The sequence below is a fragment of the Lissotriton vulgaris genome, chromosome 10 (genome assembly GCF_964263255.1).
Source record: "Lissotriton vulgaris chromosome 10, aLisVul1.2, whole genome shotgun sequence".
Classification (NCBI taxonomy): domain Eukaryota; kingdom Metazoa; phylum Chordata; class Amphibia; order Caudata; family Salamandridae; genus Lissotriton; species Lissotriton vulgaris.
In genome coordinates this window covers 1,011,046,185-1,011,059,918 of record NC_141698.1, presented here as the reverse complement: position 1 = coordinate 1,011,059,918, position 13,734 = coordinate 1,011,046,185, and the positions used below count along the sequence as shown (strand labels likewise).

The 13,734-nt window shown below is 56.1% G+C and overlaps 1 protein-coding gene across 4 annotated transcripts in view; it reads right to left on the bottom strand.

Annotated features, from left to right (window-relative positions):
• Window positions 1–13,734, bottom strand: part of DNAJC13 (DnaJ heat shock protein family (Hsp40) member C13) — a 1,694,551-nt gene that overhangs the window by 216,876 nt on the left and 1,463,941 nt on the right. For all 4 annotated transcript variants that reach the window (XR_015300721.1, XM_086942056.1, XM_086942057.1 and 1 more), the window contains one exon: window positions 13,521–13,563. Coding sequence is in view for 3 of the 4 variants with exons in the window: in XM_086942056.1 (XP_086798182.1) it covers window positions 13,521–13,563 (43 nt within the window). In the remaining variant the exon portion in view is untranslated. The remainder of the gene's footprint in view (window positions 1–13,520; window positions 13,564–13,734) is intronic.

Here is a 13,734-nt window from a genome sequence, read left to right as displayed (position 1 = left end):
ATGGACTGCCCGATGTGGAAGGCCGTGACTACCTTGGGCAGGACAGAGGGTCGCGTCCGCAACACAACTTTGTCCGGATGGAGGGAAAGAAAGGGAGGCTTAGATGAAAGAGCCTGGAGCTCACTCACTCTACTGGCAGAGGTGATGGCAACCGGGAAAGCAGTCTTAAGGGTAAGAAGACAAAGAGGACAGTTATGAATTGGCTCAAAGGGAGCGCACATCAGGTAAGTCAGAACCAGGTTCAAGTCCCACTGAGGCATCACGAAAGGAACAGGGGGAAACATATGAGTGATGCCCTTCAAGAACCTATTTACAATTGGGGACTTGAACAAAGGAGGCTGATCAGGTAGCCTTAAGAAGTCGGAAAGGGCAGAAAGATAGCCCTTGATAGTGCCCAGAGCAGAGCCCTGCTGGGCAAGAGAAAGAAGAAAGAGGAGAACCTCAGAAAGGGGTGCAGAGAGAGGATCCACAGCCTTTGCTGTGCACCATGCCACAAATTTGTTCCACCTGCAGGCATATACCGACTTCGTGGAGGGATGCCTGGCTGCCAGAATTACATTGCAGACTTCAGGAGGCAAGTCAAATGGCCTCAACTGTCGCTGCTTAATCTCCACACATGGAGGTGGAGACTGGACAGGTTCGGGTGGAGGACCGTCCCCTGCTGCTGCGACAGAAGGTCCTCCTGAAGAGGAAGACAAATCGGGGGATCGAGAGACATGCTGAGTAGCATGGGATACCAGTACCTTCGTGCCCAGTCCGGAGCTACAAGAATGACTTGGGCCCGGTCGCGCTTCATCTTCCTCAGCACTCTGGGCAGAAGTGGTATAGGCGGAAAGGCGTAAAATAGACCGCAACTCCACTCGCAACGAAAAGCGTCTCTGAGTGCCGCCTTGGAAATTCCAACGCACAGAACTGATCACATTGCGCGTTCTCTTCGGTGGCGAATAGATCTATCCAAGGCTCTCCACACTGCAGAAAGAGACCTTGTGCCAAGTTCGAGTTCAGACGCCATTCGTGATCCATCATGCACCGGCGGCTGAGTTTGTCCGCCCTGGCATTCAGTGAACCTGCCAGGTGTTGACCCACCAGGGTCACTCCCTGATGTTCCAGCCACTGCCAGAGGCGTACAGCCTCCTGGCAGAGGGTCCACGACCCCACCCCGCCCTGTTTGTTGGAGTACCACATGGCGGTGGTGTTGTCAGTGAACACCTGCACTACACTCACCCGGACAGAGGGGAGGAATGCCTTCAGTGCAAGACGAATCACCCGCAGCTCCAGAAGGTTGATATGAAACCGGCACTCCGCCGGAGACGAGAGGCCTCTGATCTCCGCCCCCCCAACCTTGGAGGGACGCGTCCCTCACAACTACATGCTCCGGTTGTGGTAGGGAGAGGGAACTGCCGCAGACCCAATCGCGGTCCGTGAGCCACCACTGCAACTGTCTCGCAGCGCCCTCCGAGATCAGGACGTGGTCGAACAGGTTGCTCTGATGCTGGGCCCACTGAAACTTCAGGTCCCACTGCAGAGCCCGCATCCCCCACCGGGCGTGGTGCACCAGAAGGATGCAGGAGGCCATCAGCCCCAGAAGCCGCAGCGTCAACCTGACCGAGTCTCGGGATAAAGGCTGAAAGATTGGAACCAGAGCCTGAATATCCTGAACCCGCTATTCGAGAGGATAAACCCGAAACCGTGCCGAGAACTGCTCCGATAAAGAGGAGCTTCTGAGAGGGACACAGGTGTGACTTCGGCACATTGATAGAGTACCCCAGCAGGTGCAGGAGGTCGGCCGTAGTCTGGAGGTGGCTGACGACTGTCTGGGGCGAGCCTGCTTTCAACAACCAGTCGTCGAGGTAGGGGAAGACTGAAACCCCTAACCTGCACAGATGAGCTGCGACCACCGCCATCACTTTCGTGAACACCCGTGGGGAGCTGGTAAGGCCGAAGGGGAGCAGGGTAAACTGAAAATGCTTGTGACCTACCGTGAACCGCAGGTAGAGCCGGTGGCCCGGCATGAAGTGAAAATAAGCGTTGTTCAAGTCCAACGCTACCATCCAGTCTCCCGGGTCCAGGGCGGCTAAGACCTGAGACAGTGTCAGCATCTTGAACTTCTTCTTCTGGAGGAAGCCGTTGACGTTCCGCAGGTCCTTCTTGGGAAACAGAAAGTAGTGGGAGTAACAACCACACCCTACTTCTGGCCCAGGAACGCGCTCGATGGCCCCCTTGGTCAAGAGGGCCGTAACTTCCTCTTGCAGAAGACTCAAGTGATCCCCCGACACGCGGTGGTACTGCGGTGGCATGGCCTTGAAGGGGAGGGAGTAGCCCCTTCAGACGATTTGCAGTACCCACCTGTCCGATGTGACAGTGCGCCAGTGGAGGAGGTGATGGCGAACCCTGCCCCCCACTGGCGTCACATGGGCCTGAAGAACAAGTTACTTACCTTCGGTAACGATATATCTGTAAGAAACATTAGTTAGTGTTAGATTCCTTACCTTAGAATATCCCCAGGCGTCAGTCTGGATCCGGAAACTTTTGCGTAGCAGTACCCTTGCGCGTCGGTAGGCGTCGTCTGCAGGCGTCTCCTGCGGCTCCGCGTCCGTCGTTGGCGTCGTGCGCCGTGATGACGTCGCTGGAGTATATAGACGCCACCTCCGCGCGCTGACGTCAGTTCTTTGTACACAGCTTTTCCGCGCCAGAAGACGCAGAGCCATGAGAGAACCAACACTGGTGCCTTTTGAAACTAGGGCCCTGAAAGGGATGACCTTAACCCTAGGTATCAGTTCGCAGAACGGGGAGGATGGGTGGGTTCGGTAAGGAATCTAACACTAACTAATGTTTCTTACAGATATATCGTTACCGAAGGTAAGTAACTTGTTCATCTGAAAGAAACACGTTAGTGTTAGATTCCTTACCTTAGAATAGATACCCCAGCAATACCAACCCCGGTGGTGGGTCTGCGAACCAATACATTCCTACACCAGAAAGTCCTGGAGGACAGAACGGCCAAAGAAGCCATCCCTCCGGACTTGACTGTCCAGGCAGTAGTGCCTCGCAAAGGTGTGCAGCGAGGCCCATGTAGCCGCTTGGCAAATGTCCTGCAAGGGGACTCCCCGGCCCAGGGCAGTAGTAGCCGCCGTGGCCCGAGTGGAATGGGCCCTCAGCCCAACAGGAGGCTCCTTCCGAGCCAAAGAGTAGCACGCTTTGATGCAGAGAACGACCCACCGTGAGATGGTCCGTTTATGTACCGCCCGTCCCTTCTTCGCACCCACGTAGCCAACATACAGTTGGTCATCCACCCGGAACTGGCGTGTGCGATCCATGTAAAATGAAAGCGCACGTTTTGGGTCCAGACGATGGAGCCGCTCTTCATCCTTTGAAGGATGCGGAGGCGGGAAGAAGGAAGGGAGGGTGATGGACTGCCCGATATGGAAAGCAGAAACTACTTTGGGCAGGAAAGAAGGTCTAGTCCTCAGAACCACCTGGTCAGGATGGATGGACAAGAAAGGAGGTTTGACAGAAAGAGCCTGGAGCTCACTCACCCTCCTGGCAGAGGTGATGGCAACCAGGAAAGCCGTCTTTAAAGTCAGGAGACGGAGAGGGCAAGAATGAAGGGGCTCAAAGGGAGCACACATTAAAAAGGTTAGAACCAGGTTCAAGTCCCACTGAGGAATCACAAACGGAACAGGTGGATACATGTGTGTGATGCCCTTCAAGAATCTCGTTACAATCGGGGACTTGAACAAAGAAGGCTGATCAGGAAGCCTAAGAAAGGCTGAAAGGGCAGAAAGGTAGCCCTTGATAGTGCCCAGAGCAGAGCCCTGCTGGGCAAGAGAGAGAAGGAACAGAAGAACCTCGGAGAGAGGGGCAGAAAGAGGATCCACAGCCTTTGCTGTGCACCATGCCACAAACTTGTTCCACCGACAGGCGTATACCGATTTCGTGGAGGGACGCCTGGCTGCCAGAATTACATTACAGACTTCAGGAGGCAAGTCAAATGGCCTCAACTGCCGCCGCTCAATCTCCAAGCATGGAGGTGGAGACTGGACAGGTTCGGGTGGAGGACCGACCCCTGTTGCTGCGACAGAAGGTCCTCCTGAAGAGGCAGGCGGATCGGGGGACCGACTGACATGCTGAGTAGCTCGGGATACCGGTACCTTCGAGCCCAGTCCGGAGCCACAAGGATAACTTGGGCCCGGTCGTGCCTGATCTTCTTCAGCACTCTGGGCAGAAGTGGTATAGGCGGAAAGGCGTATAACAGACCGCAACTCCACTCGCGCCGAAAGGCGTCGCCGTGCGAGTGCCGTCTTGGAAACTCCAACGCGCAGAACTGATGACATTGCGCGTTCTCTTCTGTGGCGAATAGATCTAACCAAGGCTCTCCCCATTTCCGAAAGAGGCCTTGCGCCACGTCCGAGTTCAGACGCCATTCGTGATCCATCGAGCACCGACGGCTGAGTTCGTCCGCCCTGGCGTTCAGAGAACCTGCCAGGTGTTGAACCGTCAGAGTCACACCCTGACGTTCCAGCCACTGCCAGAGGCGCAGAGCCTCCTGGCAAAGGGTGCACGACCCCACCCCGCCTTGTTTGTTGCAGTACCACATGGCGGTGGTGTTGTCCGTGAACACCTGCACTACACTCCCGTTGACAAAGGGGAGGAATGCCTTCAGTGCTAGACGAATCACCCGTAGCTCCAACAGGTTGATATGGAGCCGGGACTCCGCCGGAGACCAGATGCCTCTGATCTCCGCCTCTCCCAAGTGGCCTCCCCAGCCCTGGAGGGACGCGTCCGTCACGACAACGTGCTCCGGTTGGGGAAGGGAGAGGGACTTGCCCCTGACCCAATCGCGGTCCGTAAGCCACCACTGCAGTTGTCTCGCAGTGCCCTCCGAGATCAAGACGTGGTCGGACAAGTTGCCCTGATGCTGGGCCCACTGAAACTTCAGGTCCCACTGCAGAGCCCGCATCCGCCACCGGGCGTGATGCACCAGAAGGATGCAGGAAGCCATCAGCCCCAGCAGCCGCAGCGTCAACCTGACCGAAACCGGGATAGCGGCTGAAAGATGGGAATCAACGCCTGAATATCCCGGATCCGCCGTTCCGGAGGATAAACCCGAAACTGCGCTGAGTCCAGAACCGCTCCGATGAAAAGGAGCTTCTGAGAGGGACACAGGTGTGATTTCGGCACATTGATGGAGAACCCCAGGTCGTGCAAGAGGTCTGCCGTCATCTGGAGGTGGTGGACGACTGTCTGGGGCGAGCCCGCCTTCAACAACCAGTCGTCTAGGTAGGGGAAGACTGAAACCCCTAACCTGCGCAGATGGGCTGCGACCACCGCCAACACCTTTGTGAACACCCGTGGGGTGCTGGTAAGGCCGAAGGGGAGCACGATAAACTGAAAGTGCTCCTGGCCTACCGTGAACCGCAGGTAACGCCGGTGGGCCGGCAGGACGGGGATGTGAAAATACGCATCCTGCAAGTCCAACGCTACCATCCAGTCTTGCGGGTCTAGGGCAGCCAAGACCTGAGCCAAAGTCAACATCTTGAACTTCTCCTTCCGGAGGAAGCCGTTGACGTTCCTTAGATCCAAGATAGGACGTAGGCCCCCTTTGTCCTTCTTGGGTACCAGAAAGTAGTGGGAATAGCAACCACGTCCTACTTCTGGCCCAGGAACGCGCTCGATGGCCCCCTTGGCCAAGAGGGCCGTAACTTCCTCCTGCAGAAGTTGCAAGTGGTCCCCCGACACACGGTGGTTCTGCGGTGGCATGGCTGGAGGAGGTGTCTCGAAGGGGAGGGAGTAGCCCCTTCGGACGATTTGCAGCACCCACCTGTCCGATGTGATCGTGCGCCAGCGGGCGTGGCGATGGCGAACCCTGCCACCCACTGGCGTCACGTGGGCCTGAAAGCACAGACTAGGAGGATTTTGAGGCAGATGCTGCGGGGGGAGATGTGGTCTGACCCCGCCGCTGTCCCCGACCGCCTCCACGGCGGTTTCCACGGCCGCCACCGCGTTGAAGTGATTGCTGCGGTGCGTGGCTGGCAGCACGTGTGGGGGCGCCCCTTCCGTGGCCACGAAAGGAGCGAAACGAACCCGTTTGCTGGCGCTGGGTCGAGAGACCCAAGGACTTTGCCGTGACCCTGGAGTCCTTGAAGCGTTCCAGCGCGTGGTCCGCCTTGTCACCAAACAGATGACAGCCATCGAACGGCATGTCCATCAATGTGTTTTGGACATCTGCCGAGAAGTTGGCGGATCTCAAACAGGCGTGGCGACGAATCGCCACCGTCGTGGACATCGCTCTGCCTAGCGAGTCGGTCGTATCGAGACCACATCGAATAGAATATCTAGCTGCATCTCGGCCTTCAGCAACAGCTTTGCCGAGTTTAGCCCGCACCTCCATGGGGCATTCTGGCAGCAGTTCCGCGACCGTGTCCCACACAGAGTGGGTGTAGCGGCCCAAGAGGCAAGCGGTGTTGCAAGACCGCAGTCCTAAACTCAGGGACGAGAAGACCTTCTTGCCATATTGGTCATACCTCTTGGATTCCCGATCGGGCGGGGCCGACGGGAATGCTGCCCTCATCAATGCTATCGACTACATTGCTCCCCAGAAAATCATTGCCTCCACTAGATCTCGCCCCTCCGCTCCCTGGTTCTCCACCCCTCTCCGTGAGGAAAAAAGCAGATGCAAAGCACTCGAACGGAAGTGGAGACTAAATTATGACCCTGAAGGTAAGCTTACCTACAAAGCTGCCCTGAAAAAATTTCTCAAACATAAAAAAATCACCATGAAAGATCATTTCTCGCTTCAAATTGCCAAGGCCAAAAACTCTTCAACATCGTTAAAGATTTCATCAATCCTCCGGCCAGGGCCACTCAGAATTCAGCTAGTCAGACCCTGTGCGAGGGACTTTCAGATTTCTTCCTTGAAAAAATCATCAAGCTATGTATCTCCTTCCCTAAAGGGCCAATATCCCGGCCTCCATCCACAAGTCCCCCTGCTTCTCCGTCCTTCCTCGCCTTTAATAAACTCACCCAGGAGGATGCCATCAGACTACTCATCCACTGCAAGTCTGGTGCACCCTCTGACCCTGTCCCTGCCAAACTCATGGGAGAGCTGGCCCCCTCGTTAGCCGACTCTTTCCTCACCATCTGGAACGCCTCCCTGCACCATGGCTTTTTCCCTACCACTTGGAAGGAGGCCTTGGTGATACCCATCCTAAAAAAGGCAGATGCTGATCCCACTGTTTTCTCCAACTACCGCCCCATTTCCCTTCTCCCCAAACCCGCAAAGGTCTTGGAAAAAGCCGTGCAGCTGCAACTCACGGAGTACTTGGAAAGCAACTCACTACTGCACGACTCACAATCTGGATTTCGGGCGGGATACAGCACAGAGACGGCTTTGCTGGATGTATCGGAGACAATTCGGGAATGCGTGGACAGGGGCGAGGAGGCCATGCTAGTCCTCCTCGACCTGTCCGCTGCATTTGATACGGTCTCCCACCCCATCCTCCTTGACCGACTAAAACAGATTGGCATTGGCGGCACTGCCTTTAGCTGGATCGAGTCCTTCCTCTCAGGAAGAAGTCAGAGGGTATTGTTGCGGCCTTTTAAATCGGAGGAAAAACCCCTGTCTTGCGGTGTGCCACAGGGCTCTGCCCTCAGCCCTCTGTTTTTTAACATCTATCTTGCCCCACTGGCCGGCGTGGTGGAGTCCTACGGAGTCAGGGTGGTCTCCTATGCTGATGATACCCAGCTAGTGTTCTCTTTCAGAGACCACTCTGACTCCGCGTTCTCCAACTTCCGCCTGTGCCTCAACAACATCAGTGGCTGGATGTCTGAAAACCATCTAAGACTCAATGCAGACAAGACAGAGGTGCTGTTTTTTAACCAGAAAAACTCCATTCCCTCCTCCTGGTGGTGGCCCGCGGCACTTGATCCCGCTCCCTCTCCCGTCCACTCGGCCCGCAACCTGGGTTTCCAGTTTGACGACTCCCTCTCATGCAAGACTCAGATTAATAAAGTGACCTCTGCTTGCTTCCTGAAGTTGCGCATGATTAGAAAGATACTCCCCTATCTCCCTCTGGATTCCCGCCGTACAGTTACCCATGCCCTCATCACGTCCCACCTGGACTATGCTAATAGCCTCTATGCTGGTGCCCCCCAATACTTGATTGACCGGCTGCAGATTGTTCAGAATGCGGCGGCCAGACTGATTGGCAATGTTCCCTACCGTCAATCAGTAACCGCATATCGTAAGGAACTGCACTGGCTACCTATGGCCAGCCGTATCCAGTTCAAGATCCTCACCCTGACTTACCGAGCCATCAACGATCGCGGACCAAACTACCTGAAAAAACGTGTCTCAATATCCCGTTCCATCAGATCTTTGAGATCCAATGACCTCCGCCTTCTGATCTCTCCCCGTTTCAGACTATCCAGAATGGGTGGCAGAGGGTTCAGTGTCATTGCGGCAAAACTGTGGAACGCTCTGCCAGTCGATCTTAGATTCTGTCCCTCCGAATCCATCTTCCGAGCCAGACTCAAAACTTGGCTCTCCTCTGGACTCTGATTTACTCCGCTGATTTCCCTTCTTGCTCCTCTCCTCTCCTATGGAGGTTCAGGTTCTAGCGCCGGGACACCCCTTCGGGGGTAGCTGTGCGCTCTACAAACTACATAAAATAAATAAATAAATAAATAAAATGCGGACTGGGAGGTAGAGGCCTGGATCACCAGGCTCTCAGGGGTGGGGTGGGTGGACAGGAACTTGGGGTCGTCCGAACAAGGACGGTGGCGTCTGGCCACGTTCCGATCAACAGGCGCACCTGAAGAGGGCCTGGACCAAGTGCCCAACAGAACGTCTGATAAGGCTTCGTTAAACGGCAGCAGAGGCTCCTGTGGGCATGACCGCGGTTTGAAGACCTCAGTGAGGATGTTAGGCCTCACGGCCGCGACGGAGAGCTCAAGGTTTAAGGCCTTGGCAGCCCTCATCAACACCACTGAATAGGCAGCTCCCTCCTCCGATGCCACGGAAGGAGGAGAGATAAAACCAGGGTTAGGAGAGTCATCCAAACCACTGGCGTCCCCCAAATCACCTGTCCAGTCCATGTCATACTGACACTCACGTGACAGAGGGTCCTCAGACCCCTCCCAGCCCTCACCGTACTCTACATCATCACCATAGTCGGTGTCAACCATGTAGACCGGCTCCACGGGGTCGACAGGCCCCTTCGGCGTCGATCCCGGCGTCGGGCGACGCTGGTCCGACTCCGCGTCCGGATTCGGTGAGGGTATGGGGACGGCGCCGGAGCCCCAGTGCCGCCCGAAGCCGGCACCGAGGAACCGGCGTCGCGCGGAGGCGGCGCCGGGGGCAACCCCGATGGAATCGGCGCCGGATTGGACGGACGTCCATCCGGCGTCGACCCCGAAGGCCCTAGCGGCGCCGGGATCGGCGCCGCCGGAGTCGGAGCATCCAACGGCGTCGAGGTAGGGTCAGCTGAACCGCTAGGGCCCCCGGACAGGTTCACTGGGCCCGTAGGCGCCGTGGAACCCGCCGGAGGAGATAGGGCCCTCATGGCCGAGAGGAACGCCTCTATCTCCTCAGGCGTCGCACCTTGCCCAGGGACCTGAGGGTATGGGGCAGGCCGCGCCGGCGACTCTCGCGGAGCCGCGAGGTTGGGCTCACCCGAACACCCGGCCGCATCGCGCGAGCGTCGGGGGGGAGTCGGGGGTACGATGACGACGCCCCGACTTCTTGTGTTTCTTACCTGATGAACTCGACGAGTGATGTCGACTTCCGGAGCGCCCGGCGCGGCTCCGCGACCGCTCCCTCGAACGCTCCCTGGACCTCCGGCCGGACCGCGACCTCTCTCGACGCGGGCCGACACCCGGAGCTCGAGCAGCTTGCGGGACCGCTCCCGCCTAGCCTTGCTAGTCAGAGCCCGGTAATCGACGCAGGAGTCGACGTCGTGGTCGGGGCCCAGGCACCGGAGACAGAGTCGGTGATGGTCCGTGACCGACATCGTGCGGTCACAACCGTCACAGTTTATGAAACCGGGCATCCTACCAGGCACAAAAGATAGAAATAAGTTGAAATAACTTGGTCAAAAGACCGGGTACCGCTCTTCAGATCTGCGTCCACTGGCGCGGAAAAAAGAAGAACTGACGTCAGCGCGCGGAGGCGGCGTCTATATACTCCAGCGACGTCATCACGGCGCACGACGCCAACGACTGACGCGGAGCCGCAGGAGACGCCTGCAGACGACGCCTACCGACGCGCAAGGGTACTGCTACGCAAAAGTTTCCGGATCCAGACTGACGCCTGGGGATATTATAAGGTAAGGAATCTAACACTAACATGTTTCTTTCAGATAGCTCGGACTAGGAGAGTTTTGAGGCGGATGCTGCAGGGGTAGGTGTGGACTGACCTCGCCGTTATCCCCGACCGCCGCCACGGCGGTTAACACGTCCGCCACCGTGCTGGATGTTAGTCTGCGGGCCGTGGCTGGCAGGACGTGTGGGAGCGCCCCTTCCTTGGCTACGAAAGGAGTGAAAGGCAGCAGTTTGCTGGCGCGGGCCGAGAGGCCCAAGGACTTGGCCGTAGCCCTGGAGTCCTTAAATCGCTCAAGCGCACTGTCTGCCTTGTCGCCAAAGAGGCGACAGCCATCAAACGTTATGTCCATAAGGGTGTTTTGGACATCAGCCGAAAAGTTGGCGGACCTCAGCCAGGCGTGGCAACGAATTGCCACTGTTGTTGCCATCGCTCTGCCCAGCGTGTCCGTGGTATCCAGCCCATACCGGATGGAATACCGTGCCGCATCTCGACCCTCCACAAGGGCTTGGGTGAGTTTAGTCCGGACCCCCTCCGGACATTGTGGCAGCACGTCCACAGAGAGTGGGTGTAACGGCCCAAGAGGCACGCGGTGTTGACTGACCGCAACACCAAACTAAGTGAGGAGAACATCTTTTTACCATACTGTTCGTACCTCTTGGATTCCCGATCGGGGGTAGCCGTCGGGAATGCGGTCTGGGAGTTAGAGGCCTGGATGACCAGGCTCTCGGGGGTGGGGTGGGTGGACAGAAAGGAAGGGTCTCCTGGAGCCGGGCGGTGGCGCCTGGCCACGTTCCTATCTACAGGCGGACCTGTAGAGGGCTTGGACCAAGTACCCAGAAGAACGTCCGACAAGGCCTCATTAAACGGCAGCAGAGGCTCAGCCGAGCTTGCCTGCGGTTTAAGGACCTCAGTGAGGAGGTTAGTCCACAAGGCCGCGACGGGGAGCTCAAGGCCCAAGGCCTTGGCAGCCCGAGTCAGCACCACACTATAGACAGCCCCCTCCTCCGTAGCCACGGTAGGAGGGGAGACAAAACCAGTGTCTGGCGAAGTGTCCAGACCACTGGCCTTCCCTAGCTCACCTGCCCAGTCCTGAGAAGACTGGCACTCACGTGCCAGAGGGTCCTCGGACCCCTCCCAATCCTCCTCGCCACCCATCTCCTGATACTCAGGGTCAAAGGATGGGGCTGGGTCGTAGAAGTAAAAATCTCCTAGCTGCGTCGAATACGGCGCTGAGCGGAGCCGCTCCGGCGCTGGACCCGCATCGAGGGTAGGAGCGAGGAAGACGTCATCCTGGGACGGTGCCGGAGGCAATACCCTGGGGGCCGGCGCGGTCGTAAGGTTGACCGGCGACGACCCGGATCCGGAACCGGATCCAGCGGGGCCCTGCGGCATTGGGACCGAAGTCGCCGACGGCGCCGGGGCCGAAGCACCCGACGGCGCCGGTGCCAAGGCACCCGGCCCGCTTGGGGACCCGGTCGGGCCGCAGAACCCGCCGGAAGAGTGAGCGACCTCATGGCCATGAGGAAGGCCTCGATCTCCGCCGGCGTCGCGATCTGCCCAGGGACCGGCGGGTATGGAGCAGGTCGCGACGCCTGTGGAGCCATGTGGGTGGTGTCGCCCGAACCCCCAGCCGCGTCGCGTGAGCGTCGGGGGGAGTCAGAAGAGCAATGTCGCCTTTTCGACTTCTTGTGCCTCTTACCTGAGGACTTCGAGCCAGAGGACTGATGACGATTCCCGGAACTGTGGTGACTCCAGCCTTGCGACCACTCCCTCGACCTCCTTCCGGACCGGGATCTCGAGCGGCGCGGGGCCGACTGCCGGAGCTCGAGTAATTGCAGGACCACTCCCGTCTAGCTTAGGACGTCAGGGCTTGGCAGTCGGAGCAGGACTTGTCGTCGTGGTCGGGGCACAGGCAGTGAAGGCACCGGAGATGGGGGTCGGTAACCGACATCCGTTGGTTGCAATCGAAGCAGGGTTTGAACCCGGGCATCCCTACCGGCACCGTCGAGTTGAGTGACTTCGAAAGATGATCAAAAATGATCGAAAAAGTTAGTAAAAAATTGACTAAGAGTACTACTTTTTCCAGATCGGCGCTTGCTGGCGCGGAAAAAAGAGGAACCGACATCAGCGCGCGAGGGCGGCGTCTAAGTACTCTGGCGACGTCATCCCGGCGCCAACGACGGACGGGGAGCCGCAGATGACGCCTACCGACGCGCAAGGAAGGGTACTGCTACGCAAAAGTTTCCGGATCCCATCTGACGCCTGGGTATATTCTAAGGTAAGGAATCCAATACTAACCTGTTGCTTTCAGATGTAACAAAATCCTACAAGGGTCACTACTGTTTTATTGTGTTAACTGACGTATGTCTGAGGCAATCACATGTGCATAATAACTGCAAGGAAACCACTTACACCCTCACTGACTTCTTCACATTATCGCAAAGTCACACCAACTACACTCACATGTTTATTTTACATTATTTACTGAATTTGTGGATGGCTATTGTGCGAATGTACACCATTAAGCTCATTGACTCTAGACATTGTTGTATATGGCAGGGCTTTCATGTGACAATAAAGCATGTTACCTGGAAGACAGGCCTGACTACATATAAATATGATAGCTTTTATCATTAGCAACTGCATAGGTCCTAGAAAAGTGGGCTATTTGAATGGTAAATCTAACAAATGTGTGCTCAATCACATTCTCTACAAAATCCATGCCTTTGTATGATTTGTAGGCAAATACTGCAGAATAAAAGATAAGTAATCATATAATTGTATATAGTGACTTTAAGGTGCAAGGGTGGGGCTCCATCTATCATCAGCTGCAGATAATACAGTCACAGACACATTTCTCTTACTCCTAACACTCCCTTGTCTAACAGAGCACAACTTACTGGGGAGAAAGTAATTGCCATTTCCACTTTTCTCCAAAAAGGGTTTGTTTCCTCTGCAGGCTAGGTGGATCTACTGGGTGTGACTTACATAATATTGGGTTGAACACCCCAACATAGTCAATCCAACTCCTATGTTTCAGTCAGTTCTTATTAAAGCATTTTTCTAAAGATTAACCACAATTAAAAATGTAATCAGAACATAAAATATTGACACAAGGGCTAGCTGTGGGACGCAGTCAATGACCATCTTGATGAACGAACAATCCTAGCCTGAAACATGACAGTGCTTCAAATCTTACCTTCCAATTCAAATCGGGGTTGTCCGTCTGTTGCTTAAAGTGCCTGTCAAGTAAGGGAAAAGAACAAACTGGATCATCAAGAAAAACTGGTTTCCAGGTTCTGTTCGCCACATGAATATCCTTTCAGTCAACTAAATCCAGGAATACATTTTGTAGTAATTAATGTTTAAAGGAGGAAATCTGCATTGCCAAATGGTGAATAGGTCAAAGCGTT